The sequence below is a fragment of the Myotis daubentonii genome, chromosome 20 (assembly GCF_963259705.1).
Source record: "Myotis daubentonii chromosome 20, mMyoDau2.1, whole genome shotgun sequence".
In the NCBI taxonomy this organism is placed as follows: domain Eukaryota; kingdom Metazoa; phylum Chordata; class Mammalia; order Chiroptera; family Vespertilionidae; genus Myotis; species Myotis daubentonii.
In genome coordinates this window covers 13,251,264-13,267,253 of record NC_081859.1, presented here as the reverse complement: position 1 = coordinate 13,267,253, position 15,990 = coordinate 13,251,264, and the positions used below count along the sequence as shown (strand labels likewise).

Sequence of the window (15,990 nt, the reverse complement as noted above, 5' to 3'; positions counted from 1 at the left end):
GATCAGACCTATTTTTATATTAACATACCAGTTGGCATTGGAACCTTTACCCCCACCATTATTGCTGCTTCGTAAAATGTATGTAATTTCTCATACTGAAGTCTGACTGAAGGCGTTTATAGCTTCGGTCATTTAAAATCCAACATGGTATGCTTTCCTGTATCATCTTTGTTTCAACAAAACTGCTCTCGCTTTGTTTCCCTGCAGTGTTTGATTTTCATCAAGCAGCTGATGGCATCCAGGAACAGCAGAGACAAGAACAAGCAGGAAAGAAGTATGGGGTTTTTTCCTTTGTTTTTTGTTTTTGCTGCAGGTGAAGCATATCCACACCCTTATGCTTAAATTCTAGGCCAACTGCAGGTTCCCTATAAGCTTTTATATAATACAAATGTAGGTTGAAGAAAAGTAAGTATTAAAATAGCTAGTTTAGATTTCAGAGAAAATCAATAGGGTTGTGAAAAGAAACTTACAGGAAACAGCATAAACAGAAAACAGCCTGTCTGGCCACAAGAATGGCATCTTGTCTAACTTAACGCTTGTTTTGGTTTGTTTTTAAGTTTGGGTACCACAAAAAAGGGCATCGGCCCAGTTTATTCTTCCAAAGCTGCTCGGAGTGGACTCAGGATGTGCGATCTGGTTTCCGATTTTGATGGCTTCTCTGAGAGGTAACTAACTTCTGTTTCACAATGGAAAGAGCAAATGGAATTTTTAAAACTCAGATTGCAGACTAATAAAATCAGTATTCTCCTTGAATAGTGGTTGGCATGTTTGTTTTATTTAGAATATTAAAGTTATTTTTATTGCATTTTAATTGGCCCTTAATGGCAGATTAACTTTATGAAAAGTAACATGATGATATCAAAGCAGCACTCCCAAGAAGACAAAACCACAATTATGTTTAAGGAAAGCCAGATGGTGACTCCGTGATGGGGGGTTAGTTGGTTGCATTTAATGACAGGTGACATCAAAGGCATCATGGATTCTATCCATTTCCAGTCAGTGGTTTGTCCGCACTGTCAGTGCACCTCCACTGGGGATAGTAGAGGCTGATGGATAATGTCTGCCTCCATCTCTTTTAAAAGCATCATGTAGACCAGTGATGGCGAACCTTTTGAGCTCGGCATGTCAGCATTTTGAAAAACCCTAACTTAACTCTGGTGCCGTGTCACATATAGAAATTTTTTGATATTTGCAACCATAGTAAAACAAAGACTTATATTTTTGATTGTTATTTTATATATTTAAATGCCATTTAACAAAGAAAAATCAACCAAAAAAATGAGTTTGCGTGTCACCTGATACGCGTGTCATAGGTTCGCCATCACTGATGTAGACCATCCCTTTTGTTTTATTTAATTTATTTATTTATTTATTTACTTTTAAAATATATTTTTATTGATTTCAGAGAGGGAGAAAAAGATAGACACATCAGTGATGAGAGAGAAACATTGATTGGCTGCCTCCTGCATGCCCCCCACTGGGGATTGAACCTACAACCTGGGCATGTGCCCTGACCAGGAATCGAACCTTGACCTCCTGGTTCATAGGTCAATGCTCAACCACTCATCCACACTGACTGGCTATCCCTTTTGTTTTATACACAGTATAATATAATTCAGATATAAGTCTTATAGTTAACAGAGTTCAGTTATTTTCCCCCTACAGATACCTAAACTTGAGTAAAAAATGTTTTGAGTGTATCACTTACTTATATGACGGATCTCCTTTATTAGACTTTATTTCTCAGAATGTAACTTCATTTTGAGGGTTAATTTGTTAGATCACTCATTGACAGAAACCATTTAAATAAAATGATATTACTCAGAATTTTTGAAAGAGAGCTAATGTCTTGATTTTTCTGTATTTCTCAGGTTCAAAGTTCTAGCAAACCAGTACAAATCTATATACCCCACTTTGGAAATAGACATCGAAGGTGAATTACAAAAACTCAAGGTAATGCTTTCTGACCTTTTTAATGTCCTTTTAAAAACTTGTTTGCCAAATTGGCATCTAGAGCTTTCACTCATTCAGGCTTTGTGTTAGGAACTGGAAGTATAAGGATGAAGAATATATGGAGACTTAGAAGTTATACATAAAATAGTTTATAGTATGATAAGTGCCACACAGGTATGTGTGAAGTATTATAGATAAGAACTGGGAAAGCAAAGTGTTTGCCCTCTTTAAATCTATGAGCACGCAGGCCTAAGAGGAATGGTGTGTTTGGATAACCTCATATGACACGAAACGAAATGGTGAGTGGGGAGCAGGGAACAGGAGTAAACGACCTGAAAATAAAGTTAGACAAGTAGGGACCAGCTCGTGGGTCTTATATTGGTCTTATGTGGCTCTGGCCAAGGACGTACACGGGAGATAAGCTTTTATTCTGGAGAGAATGCAAAACTACTGAGTAATTTTGTGCTGAATAGAGAGTAGATTTATATTATATAAAATCACTCATAGCAGTGTGGAGGCTAATGAACAAAGGGACAAGTGCGACAGCTCTGAAAGCAGTTAGAAGTGATACGGACAGGACAATCTCTTCAGAGACAAATACGGTCATTGGCCGAAGATTAGGCCCAGTTGGCAGCTGTTAGTTGTCCGTGGTGCCTGAATTAGCCAGTAGTCAAGTCTCCTATCTGCTCCCCCCTCCATTCCTCCACAATTTTTGGTGGATTTCAAGTTGCTTCCCGTGTATCTGATTGTTATTCCTTCTCTTCTATAAATAAGTATAAATATCCATTCCAGAACGGAATAGAAGCTTGCCAACCTCATGTGCCATTCTAAAACGGTTGCAGACCTTAGGTCTCTCCCCTTACTAAAGTCCTAAAAAAATACAAGACCTCCAAGGAACAATCTAAATTGTTTTTCAGTGTATTGGTAGTTGCTTAGAATAGATTGCCATTTTCTTTTCATTCTGCCATGCAACAATTGTTTTAAATGTATATTAGCAACTTGGAAATATTCATGTACTAAAGTGTGGATATGGCTTTTCAATTCTATTTTATACATGTTCCATGTGAATGAAAAATAGATGAATAATAATGAACAGAATTGGGTAAGAAGGTTCTTAAGAGGTAATAGATGTTGAACCGGGTCTTTAAGGAATAAGGATGTTATGGTGGGTTGGTCATTTTAGGCACAAAAAAAGAACTAAAAATAGGAATAAGCATAAAATTGGAGACTACAGCCAAGAGGGGACCATGGTTTCATCAGTGGGTAGAGCACACTTCGGTGAATTCATGAATGGAAGTTGGAATCTCCATACTAGTCTGGCGAAATATTTAAACATCGTTGAAACTAGGTTTAGGCAGTGGGGCAACTCTTGTTTATACTATACTTTTAATGGAATTTTAAAATTAAGCAGTATTATTAACTTCAATATGTTTTGAGAAAGTTTTATAATGCTCACGTGTAAAATAGTACTGGATGTTGTCTACTAGTAATGCCACTGAGATATTTTCCTGTAATGGAATCTAATGGAAAAAGAACATTGGCAATCAATTATTGATGTTTGCATGCTTGGCATGTCACTGGTGGCCCTCACCACATTTTGAGAATCACATTTTGAGATGCAAGTTTTAAAACTCAGGGTTACATGGCTCATAAATTATTAAATATTTCACAAAATATAAAATTGTAATGTAATACACTCAGTTCTTTTCATTTTCGTGAAAGCTGGTTTATGAAGTGCGAGTACTTGGCTACTTGCAAGGCTATCACCTTATTTGCAGTGAGGTTAACCTGTGAATGTCATTGTATCTCTGCTGTTGTTGAGCTAGTATCTCTTTCCTGGCTCTGGGAATCAGCATGGGAGACCATTGGTAACCCCAGTGCTGCAGTAGGGTGGGCACCATCACCTTCCCCTTTCTACTTGGCATTTGGCAGTTTCCACTGTCGTCAAGTCCAGGAATTTTAACTCCTATTGGTTATAGTGTAAACTTATTAGCATACATTGAAATTGTTTTTTGTCTTTGTGTATAGGGTTATATGGAAAGAATTAAACCAATGGTGAGAGACGGAGTGTATTTTCTATATGAGGCCCTGCATGGACCACCAAAGAAAATCTTGGTAGAAGGTGCAAATGCAGCACTTCTAGATATCGATTTTGGTAAGTGAGATAAGACTTAGGGGGAGCTAGACGGAGCCCTAAAGTGCTTAAGATATAAATAATTCATGTTAGCATGAAGGGGTTTTAAACAAGGCTGTTAGCTTGTATACATATTCAGGAGTAGTGGAAGTTTGTCATCTTATACTCATCTTTTTTTTTTAAGGATTATTGTGGAAAACACAATACATAAAGTTTTGTTATTTATTAGAAAAATCAAATTAATTGGGTCAGTAGGTCTGAAATTCTGTAAACTGTGATTTTATTATTTGGTTCATGGTTTAATTCCAGACCCCACTTCCATAGGACTGTGAGATAACCAGGTGAATGCTTTGGAAGGGTCTCTGTCTTTAATTCAGGCTTTAAAAACAATATCAGGGGCTAATATACATTATTATTAAATTCTAAAGTCTATGAAGCCTGCTTAATTAACTCCCTGGGTATGGGGTTCTGAGTGGATTTAGAACATTTTCTCTATATTCAAAAAGTTAACACTTACCATCTTCAAACCATTGCCCCATTAGTTTGTTGGCCTTTCCTTCTAAACATGATCACTCAGGATAAGTCTGATTGTTCTCAGCTCTTACTGACCTTTCACTGGCTTTTGACTCCAAGTAAACCAGTTAAAGAAAGTGCATTTCTATGTAGTAGATATGTATTTTCAGAGAGAAAGATATAAACGATGAGAGAGAATCATTGATTGGCTGCCTCCTGCACACCTGCACACCAGGTTGAGCCCGAAACCCGGGCATGCGCCCTGACCAGGAATCGAACCATGACCTCCTGGTTCATAGGTCAACACTCAACCACTGAGCCATGCCAGCCGGGCATTAGATTGGCATTTTTGATACCCTAATATATATGCCTAGCCAATCTGGAAAGAAAACAGATTGTCTAATTAGCATAGTGAATAATTTTTAAGTATGAAGAGGATCTTGGGTGGGGGTACACCACTCTTAGCTTACTCTTGTCATTTCTGGGATTATTCCTGGAATAGACATCAAAAGGTAGGAAAATGCTAAAATACCATGCAGTTTTTAGCATACTGTTGTCACTGCAGGTTGCTGCTGTACCCTATTTAATAAAGGGAGTAAAATAAATTTGTTTTAAACTAACAGGAGAGTGTTCAAGTACATCGATTATAAGTCTGCATGGGAGATAACACCAGGGTTTTGGCATTACATTATTTAGCAGTCCATTAGGTGAGTACCTACCCTACACAGCTGAGCAACCGCATGCATCACGGAGCCACTCCAGTGTACACGCTGCAGGCATAGCTCTGACCACCTATGCTTTTATCTCATCACAGACAGAAGGAATCAGGAACAAACCATTGAGGCTTGGGGAGGGTGGTTACAATTAGATTCAAGTCTGTCAAAGACCTAGGGTATAATCCAGTGCAGAATCGTCATAGTAATTCTGTTTTAAAATAATTTGTATCTATGTGTGTATATTTAATATTTGTTTCTATTTTTAGGAACCTATCCTTTTGTAACCTCCTCAAACTGTACAGTTGGAGGTGTTTGTACTGGATTGGGTATGCCCCCTCAGAATGTTGGAGAAGTGTATGGGGTTGTGAAAGCTTACACAACTAGAGTTGGTATCGGCGCCTTTCCTACAGAGCAAGACAATGTAAGCCTCTTTCTTAGGGAATCTAATCTGAAAGTTTTAAAAGAAAAATTCATGCTTTTTCCCTTAATGAATTCTTATTTTCCATGCATTTCATTTAATTTGCAAGACTGATCAGAGCAACATTATAACAAATGTATGCACACATTTATCGTTAGTGGCAGCAAAAAAGGAGGGATTATTAGAGGGTACTAAAAGGTCATTGTCATTGCAAGGCTGAAGGAAGGCGGGTTTATGAAGGGCATTGAGATAGTGGAAGCGGAAGAAGTTGTTAAAAATGACAGCTGCCTTTCACCAAAAGCTCATTAGGAGGGAGACAAGGGTGAGGAAAGTGACCTCCGGACATTGTCTGCTCATAGCCAACACTCGCATGGGGGTGACACTGTGTAAGTGTCTTATACCTATGAGCTCTTTGGATCCTCACAACAGTTCCTTCCCCGCTGTACACAGTAGGAAACTGAGGCACAGAGAACTAAAGTCACTTGCCCCAGGCCACACAAACAGGGCTGGGAATCAAACATGACAGAGCAAAAATTTTTAAAATACGTAACTGTAATGTCAAAATATAAGAGGTAGGGACTTGATGGCTTTAATCAGAAAAGTGTAAATTATGGAGTAGGTAGATCAGAGATGGGAAAAGTAGGTTGTAGGAAGTGTAACTTAGATCTTTGAGCATTGTTTTCAACCTTAATTCTCTTCAAAAGAGCATTGTGATATCAACAAGTACTTATTAGATGCAGGTTTGCCTTATGGTTTTCAGGAAAATCATCAAGCTATAGTTGTTTTTCGGACAACTTAGTTTTTAATATGCAGCATTTATACTTTTTATATATCAACCTAAATTTTGGGAAGTGATCTATATGACATCATAAAAAAATATTGGTTTTAAAATAAGGTGAAAAATGAAGCCAAAATTGGATCTATTCCAAATAATGCCTCCTTCACATAAAATCCATCATCTCTATAGAATTCTATCTTCAACTTAGTTATTTTCTGGAAGATGTTTATCTCAAAGAGACTCTAACTTGTTGTTATATGACCTTAAGTAGACTTGTTCTAGATCAACAGCATTGGTATCCTAATTATAAAGTTCTATTTTCTGTCCCCTAGGAAGTTGGAGAATTATTACAGACAAGGGGTGGAGAGTTCGGTGTGACTACTGGAAGGAAAAGAAGATGTGGCTGGTTGGACCTCGTTTTGCTGAAATATGCTCATATGATTAACGGATTTACTGCGTGAGTTTTCTTAGAAACATTTATTTCAGGAAATACTAGGATAATTCATGACCACAGGTTAAATTTTCGAAATGCAAACTTGAGGCAGTACCCCAATACAAAAAATTCTCTCTTTAACCTCTGAAATTTTAGTTCAAGTTAGAAATGGACCAACATATAGGAGAAGGGAAGCAAGGAAAGGAACCCCAGGTGATCTTCCTAGACGTCCAAGGTTGGAAGGAAGAAATCATAATACTCTTACATGCGTATGAGTATAGAGCAGTGATGGCGAACCTGTGACACTCGAACTCATTTTTTTGGTTGATTTTTCTTTGTTAAATGGCATTTAAATATATAAAATAAATATAAAAAATGTAAGTCTTTGTTTTACTATGGTTGCAAATATCAAAAAATTTCTATATGTGACACAGCACCAGAGTTAAGTTAGGGTTTTTCAAAATGCTGACACGCCGAGCTCAAAAGGTTCGCCATCACTGGTATAGAGGGAAGTTCAGGTGGGCAGGTGAGTAGATAGATAGATAAGGAGTTGAAGGGTGGAGTATATACATTAGCGGAGGACATACATACAACAGTGATGTTGTCCATGGGCTTGATTGACGTCTGACTTTTGGATTTAAACCTCAGATCTGTGCATTGTGCTGTGTGACCTTGGCACGTTATTCATTCTGTGTCTTTTTTTCTTTTTAATCATAATAGTATTGCCTGCCCAAACCTAGTGTTGTATCTAATTTCCACAAGTTTCCCCTTAAAGCTCTGTTTTCCAGTCCTTTGAGGGGGGGAGGGGGTGTTGATGTATCACGAAGAGTCCTTGACGTGTTTTCCTCAGTCTCCTTTGACAACATCTGACCAGAAGGGTGGAGGGGACTGTACCCAGAGTGAGGAGATGAGGGTTGCTGGCATAGGTGTGAATATGCATGCATCTTGTGGTCACCCCTGTGGAACAGAATTCTGCTGTGCCATGGCCACAGAATGTGTTCCGTATCCCAGGCAGCCAGCCCACAAATATGTGTTGATCATAAGAAAGTTCAACAAGAGGGTGTGGGTCAATCAGCGAAAATCCATTTTCATTATTAGGAGAGTAACTTACTAGTAGATCAAGTCATTTTTTTATTATGAGGAGAATTAATCAGTATATTGTTGTCTTGTGTTTTATGTGTATCATGCTTTAAAACAAATTCCTAATCAGTTTTCAAAATTGCTTTGGAGCTTTTAGCTTTTTAAAAAATATATGTTTTTGTTAATTCCAGAGAGGAAGAGAGAGATAGAAAATCAATGATGAAAGAATTATTGATTGGCTGCCTCTTGCATATTTTTTCCACACTGAGGATTGAGCCTGCAACCCGGGCATGTGCCCTGTCTGGGAATCAAACCCTGACCTTCTGGTTCATGGGTGGACGCTCAACCACTGAGCCACACTGGCTGGGTGGAGCTTTTTAGCTTTGTATGAATTTTCCTTTACTCCCTCATCATGTTAGATGTTAGAGCCTTTAAGAATTTGCTGTTTTAACATTGTCTTTTCTTCCAAAATTAGGTTGGCACTTACCAAATTGGATATTTTGGACACGTTTACAGAAATTAAAGTTGGAGTTGCTTACAAGTTAGATGGTGAAATTATACCTCATTTCCCAGGTATTTTTTTTAGGCTGTGTATAAATAATATTTTTAGGTGAATATATTAGAGCAATTTCATAAAGCTTTTCTGTATAACTTATGATATATAGCCACATGGTTATTATGCCCTTGTGAACAGTGCAAGTGTATTCACTTATTATTGGGATTTGCTTCATAGTTGCTATGCATTTGGGTGCTGGATTGCTGCAAGCAAAATAAAACATAGGAATGAAGAAAGAAACATGTTATTTCTGAGCCCAGCTATGCTGTTCCTGAATCTCACCTTTCTTAATCTATGTAGGCATTCCTCCATCCCTTGTGAAATGTGGGGTTGGAGAAAAGAGCCCTGCTTGTCAGGATAGGCCGGTCCTTAATCCATTAACCCACCTTGTCCTTCAAGCCACATAAATGATTTTCTCTAACCTCTAATCTGTGTCTAAAGTGGATGAATGTAGGGAGACTTCCTACTTGAGGAAATGTGTTTTTTCAGACATACCTTTAGTTAAATGATTTCTTCAGTTACTCAGGAAGCTCTGGAAATGTTTCCAGCTTCCGGAAGTAGGAACTGTTAATTTGTTTAGCCATCCTGTAAGACTGGGGATATGCCAAATGAAGGAGTATTGACTAGCTCAGTGAAGCTTGGTAGGCTGGTAGGTTTTGTGACTTGCTAATGGCCAGTCAGTGGGAATTGAGGATAGCTGCAAGTTCTTAGAAACGTGTAAAGTCATTGTCTATTAGTCTGACCTCTGGGCCATCTACAGTTTTGTTTCTCTTGGCTATTCTTTCCCTTGATTCTGAATCACTGTTTCTATGTCTGAGTATATTTGAGAGACTCAGATTCTGTGATCTTCCTCTGAAGAGTATTGCTTCTTGTTTTAGGCGACAATTAAATTACTGGCTGATCATCTGGACTTATTTAGCCTGGTTTTATGCTTTGTTAGTGCAGTTATGTGAGGAGCCCAAGAAGTAGTAGGCCCATTTTGCAGGCCACCAACAAGTCTAGGGACTCAGGGTTTCTCCGTGCATCAGCTCCGGTGTCCCATCCAGTCTCAGGGTCGCACTTTCCCCCAAACAGGGCCCTGGCCTGTCGCAGCAGGTTTGCTGGGTTGGAGAACTCCCCTTTCTCTGGAACTCTGTCTGTGTGACGGAGGCCCGAGCCTGAGCCTCAGCTCTCCTGCCCTCTGCTGTAGGAGATGAGATTCTCTTTACAATCTGCTGCCCACACTTGCCTGAAGCTGATGAAAGACTGAATCTTTCATCGTCTTTCTCTAGTTCATGACTGGCGTTCATCGAGAGCCATCTGATCCATTGTTCCCATGTGCTTACTTCTTAATGCTTCCGGGACTGCCAGCGCTGTACTCTGCCCCAGCAGGGCATCCCAAGTCACCTCCTATGAAAGTCAATAACTGCAACATGCCAGAGACTACCCGTCTCTGCCTGCCACCACTGATGGGCCCCCTGCCAGCAACTGGCCACGCTCCAGCTCCAGGCCCCCTTTTTAGAGCCTTCTTCCTCACACGTTGCATTCCGTGGGAAACAGACTTGATATAGAGATTTGTGTGGGGGTGGTGTGTTTGTAAGTGCTCTGAGCAGCAACGTCTGGGAGAGAGAGAGAGAGAGGCAGGCTTAGATAGAGGGAGAAGTTGAACTGCAAAGTAGTTACATAAAAAACCCTCAGCTGGCCCCATGGATGACCCTTCGGAGTAGTCCCAAATTAAGGTAAGTGGCCTGGTCCTTGACGTCCTCGCATAGGAAGCCATTGGGAGGTGGGCTGCTCCAGAAGGGCAGCTCGCTTCGGTGGAGGGCATCCCAGGGGACATCCTGACCAGGGAGCTGTGTGCAGGCAATACTGCCACAGCTGAGGGGATGCGTGTGTCAGTCCTGAAGGGGGAATCTGAACAGAGTTCGGCATCCACCATACGACCTCTGGTCAAAAGAACTGGTCTGGCGTTAGTCCCGTGTCAGCCTCACCTAGGGGATGCAGAGACAATGGTTTGGTGAGACGAATGGAGGAAGTTCCACCTAAGCTTTGGCACACAGTCACAGAAGCAAGAGATTCCCCAGATGAGAACAAGGGTAGCCTTCTCTCTGGGAGCCTGCGGACATTCCACAGATCATGAAGTTGAAACCAATAATCCATCTGTTTACAGTGCATAATCCTTTGTTGCTGTAGAAATATGCTTGATTATAAAACCCTACCCCAGGTGCACTGTTTTTCCTTTCTAAACTCTGAAAAACTTCTAATTGCAAAACCCATATGGCTTCAGCGATTTTAATAAGAGATTGTGAACCTATGAGATATCAAAAAGTTGTTGAACAATAGGCAGTGTTCAGCATGAACTAATATACTTACTCTTTAACTTTCAGCAAACCAAGAGATCTTAAATAAAGTTGAAGTTCAATATAAGACTCTTCCAGGATGGAACACAGACATATCAAATGCAAGGACGTTTAAAGAGCTGCCAGTTAACGCACAAAATTACGTTCGATTTATTGAAGATGAGCTTCAGATTCCAGGTAAATAGAAACACTTTACGAACAACTGTCTTTGCTTCCTCTACTTTTGACTTGACTGTCTACCTTTGAAATAGGATAAAAGATTATTATTCATAGAGCACTTGTGATTTGCATAGATGCCCAGGAAGAAATAAAACAATTTTATTCTTTAGAGTAAATATAATTAATTATCTTTCTTTAATCCTTCATGTGCCTGAAGACAATAGATTCCTCTCACCATTTTTGACCCTGTCTTCTGTTAGTCTGCTTTTCACCCTATGACATTGATTCTTGTGTCCTTCTCCCTCTTAAATAACCTCCTTTTGTGTCTGCATTACCACCAAAAATAGTGTGTGGTTTTTCATTTGGAGTTAAACCACCATTGAGAATTGGGGGAGTTTCCTGACTAAACATTAGAAAATAACAGATACAGAAAATAGGAACTCTAGTTGGAACAAATGTAAGAGAAGAATAAAGAATGAAGAAATGTCAGCTGGCCAGGGAATTAAGATAACCAGGTTATGGCTGTGACTAGTTATGCAAAGTCTTTGTTTTAACACATTGCTTTTTCCCTTTTATTTGTACTGATGGGGAGCTGAGAGACAGAAAGTGAAGTGGGTGGGAGGTATCCTCCATATAATCTATTCTGATTTTTCATCTCAAACATGAATTATGTTTTCCATATTGCTACCTGCCCCTGCTAGTTTGTCAAATTCAGTCAACTCACCTGAGTCAACATTGTTTGAAATATAAACACCGAATTTAACAATGATTCTGTAAAATTCATAAGATTTGCCCAGGACCTGCAGATGATTAGAGATGCCTGTAGGCTGGTACAGTAGGCAATTCCTAAGGCTGTGCTAGTTAACACAGTGTTCTCTTCCAGAAAGTTCTACTTTTATGAGATATAAAAGGTACTGTGACACTTCAGTATCATCTTAGCATCACCCATTCATCAAAAGGGCTTATCTTTTCTAGTAGGAACTTAATCAAAGGTTCTTTAGGTCTCTGCTGGTTTGGGCCAATATTTTTTATCCCAATGATTAGGAATTGAGGAATTGTAAATATTGTGCATTAAAACAGGAAACGTTAAAGCAAATTACTCTGTGCTGGATCTCACCTGCACATTCTAATGGTTTAGAAATTGGCACAATCTGCTCCAGAATGGAACAAAAGGTAATGAAAGGCACCTCGGGCAAAGTTAAATGGTGACAATGAGAAAAGGGGGGGAGAGGGGTCTCTTCATCCCAGATTCAACATTATAAATGAATTAATACAATTCTTATACTTTATTTTCCTCTCTCAGTTAAATGGATTGGTGTAGGGAAGTCCAGAGAGTCTATGATTCAACTCTTCTAAGGATTTCCAGTGACACAAGAAGCACTCCTTGAGAAGGGGGAAAGGACTTTCTTAACTATGTCATTATGACCTACAACTTTCAAGAATAAAGACATTGACGTCAGGTGTAAGCCCTATAGTTGTTTCCAGTCTTGGAGATGGCTGGCTGGTGTGGAGGTAAGCTTCGGCATATTCCAGTGTCAACGTCCTTGGCTGGCACAGCTGCCGAAATCATCTGTTGCTCCTGCTGCTCATGGTGCCACATTTTCTTTAATGTTTAGTAATAGTATAATCCATGTTGTTTGAAACCCAAAATAGAATGATTTTCAATGTAGTTTTTCTTTATTATCGTCCTTGTGTGTTCATAGGTTTTACCTCTATTAAATGGTAAGAACAATTAATGCAGTTTTGCACAAATATTTTTACATTCTGATCTTTCAGTTCTGTCATTGTAATCTTTGCTATTAGAAAAAATGATAAGAGAGGAGTTCTGTAAACTTTTGTAATGCTATGAATTCTGTTTAAATTGTGAACTGTTTATTTTCTGCTGAGACCATTGCGAATTCGAGCTTTGGCGGGGGGAGGGCGATATATTCATGGGTCTTTTAATTTGTACAGAACACAAAACTTATTTCTCTCTATAAATTATTTAATACATTGAACAAATGTTCAAAGATAAGGTGTTCGCTAATACAATAATCTTAATGTTAAAAAATAGTCATTAAAAGATCTATTGTGATATTTGGTGAATATTTTCTTTAATATCAGATATTAAATCTGAAATGAATTGGTCTCCTGTTTTATCTTACCATTATTTTTAAATCTAGTGCATTGTTTTTTCAACATTGTGCCTGCCAGTATGCCTACAAAATAATCTGTAAGCGTCCAAATGAACCCAAATTGTTGGTCATGTCTTTATTTCTCTTTTCTTGAGAAAAAAATAAAAAAGAGGTGTTATTTTAACAATTAGGCTTAATTTATTGTGTTGTAGATAATCTTTCAGTGAACTATCTTGAATGTTAAATTAGGTGCCACTTAAATTTATTTTATTATTCCATCAATAGCTGATTAAAAAGAACCAGATATTTCTAGTATCCTTGTATTGTGTTTTTGTTCTGCCAAGAGAAGTAGTAGTAATACTAGTGTATATAATGAGCTTTATCCCTGTGGTGTGGGGAGATTAGGTGGGGAGAGAGCAAGAACAGAATCTTTGAAAACATCTAACTACATTTTATCTTCACTAGATATATTTTTTATTAATACTTAGTTCAAGAAAAATGTTAAAATAAGAGCAGCCTTGTTGGATTCAATAAATAAAAAGGACAGTAGAGATGATCTTACAAAGCTCACTGCTGATTAGTAATGATCTTTATATAGAATAATAATTTATACTTGGTCCATAATAAATAATGTTTACTTATTCTAATGAAAATTTAATTGGTTTTTATTTCTTCTTGCTTTTCCATCTTCCTACATGGACTTTAAAATATATTTTATTGATTTTTTTACAGAGAGGAAGGGAGAGGGATAGAGAGTTAGAAACATCGATAAGAGAGAAACATCGATCAGCTGCCTCCTGCTCACTCCCTACTGGGGATGTGCCTGCAACCAAGGTACATGCCCTTGACTGGAATCGAACCTGGGACCCTTCAGTCCGCAGGCCGACGCTCCATCCACTGAGCCAAACCAGTTAGGGCCCTACATGGACTTTAAATTAGATTAGCTGCCCAGAGATGTAAGCTCCATTAGAAGTAAGCATGTTTTTTGCTTGTTTAAATATATTTTTATTGATTTCAGAGATGACAGGAGGAGAGATAGAAATAACAAATATGAGAGAGAATCATTGATCGGCTGCCTCCTGCATGGGATGGAGCCCGCAACCCGGGCATGTGCCCTGACTAGGAGTTGAACTGTGACCCCCTGGTTCACAGTACAACACTCAGCCACTGAGCTACACCGGCCGGGCAGAAGTAAGCATGGTAAAGTCCACATTCTTATCTGGTTGTAAGCATTGCCGTATTGAAACATTTTCAGCAATGGTCCAGAAGCCAATAGAAATAACCCGTTCTTTTACCCAAAAAGTGTAACTCATTTTTTTTTTCAACTCCAGTGACCCTTGGTTGGCTCTTTACAGCTAAGACTGAGACAGTGCAAAGCTATATGAAACTTTGCTCATGGGGAAGCTTTTTGACTGGCAGGCTTCACTTTGGGGTATTGAGTTGGGAACCAACTAGTACAGTGACGGCGAACCTTCTGAGCTCGGTGTGCCAGCATTTTGAAAAACCCTATCTTAACTCTGGTGCTGTGTCACACATAGAAATTTCTTGATATTTGTAACCATAGTAAAACAAAGACTTATATTTTTGATATTTATTTTATATATTTAAATGCCATTTAACAAAGAAAAATCAACCAAAAAAATGAGTTTGCGTGTCACCTCTGACACGCGTGTCATAGGTTCGCCATCACTGAACTAGTATGATGGGGGTCCCAGGGGCCAGAAGGTAGGACTCTTTTCTTTGGGATTATTTAATTGCTTAGAGAAGAACCTCTAGCTTTTGGCCTGGGGACTTGATGCCTCGTTGTCAGCTTTCTTTCAAGGATAGGACTGGTAACTCTTATTTTAAATACTAGAGGTTCGATGCACAAAATTCGTGCAGGCGCAGGCCTTTCTTCCCCTGCTGTTGGCACCCGCTTCTCTCTGGCACCTGGGAGCCGGGCTTCCCTGGCTTCGTCCGGAAGGTCGTCTGTAAGGATGTCTGGTCTAATTAGCATATTATGCTTTTATTATTATAGATATATTTATTGATTTCATAGAGGAAGGCAGAGGGAGAGAAAGATAGAAACATCAATGATGAGAATCATTGGCTTCCTCCTCCACGCCCCCTACTGGGGATCGAGCCTGCAACCGGGGCGTGTGCCCTTGGCAGGAATGGGACCCGGGGTCCTCAGTCCTCAGGCTGACACTCTATCCACTGGGCCACACTGGCTAGGAGTGGTAACTCTGTACACAGACTTTCAGTAAGTTCTCCCTCCTCCTCCGCCCCTCCTCCCAGTCTCACATATCACTACAGTCTTGTGCCATACCTGGGTCACTGCATCCTGAGCACCTCTAGGTTCTCCCTCCTTGGCCACCTCCCAGTTCTTTTCTCTCTCTCTCAGTGATGCAGTTACTGAGCGGATGCGATTGTATTCTTTCCTGGCCCCATATAGAACCACTGGACTAAATGTAAGACAGTTTACCAGCAGCAGCCGCAAGACTGGTAGTGGGGCTGGGTATTGATTCCCTGCCCTGGGATGACCAACTTAATCTGGAAAGAAATTGCAACATGTAAATATTTTAAGATTCCAACCATTGGATACACATGTAAATTAAAAGTAGTTCTGCCCAGCCAGCGTGGCTCAGGGTTGAGCTTCAACCTATAAACCAGGAGGTCACGGTTCAATTCCCAGTCAGGGCACATGCCCAGGGCATGCAGGAGGCAGTCAATCAATGATTTTCTCTCATCGTTGGTGTTTTTCTCTCTCTCCCCATTCCTCTCTGAAATCAATAAAAATATATTTTTAAAAAAGTAG

At 39.4% G+C, this 15,990-nt stretch overlaps 1 protein-coding gene across 1 annotated transcript in view; it reads left to right on the top strand.

Moving 5' to 3' along the window:
* Positions 1-13,508, top strand: part of ADSS2 (adenylosuccinate synthase 2) — a 35,302-nt gene extending 21,794 nt beyond the window's left edge. Inside the window, exons 5-13 of the mRNA XM_059677427.1 lie at positions 208-274; positions 558-665; positions 1,872-1,953; positions 3,982-4,108; positions 5,583-5,737; positions 6,845-6,969; positions 8,501-8,598; positions 10,948-11,097; positions 12,383-13,508. Coding sequence (XP_059533410.1) covers positions 208-274; positions 558-665; positions 1,872-1,953; positions 3,982-4,108; positions 5,583-5,737; positions 6,845-6,969; positions 8,501-8,598; positions 10,948-11,097; positions 12,383-12,435 — 965 coding nt within the window. The 3' untranslated portion in view covers positions 12,436-13,508. The remainder of the gene's footprint in view (positions 1-207; positions 275-557; positions 666-1,871; positions 1,954-3,981; positions 4,109-5,582; positions 5,738-6,844; positions 6,970-8,500; positions 8,599-10,947; positions 11,098-12,382) is intronic.
* Positions 13,509-15,990: the final 2,482 nt, after the last annotated feature.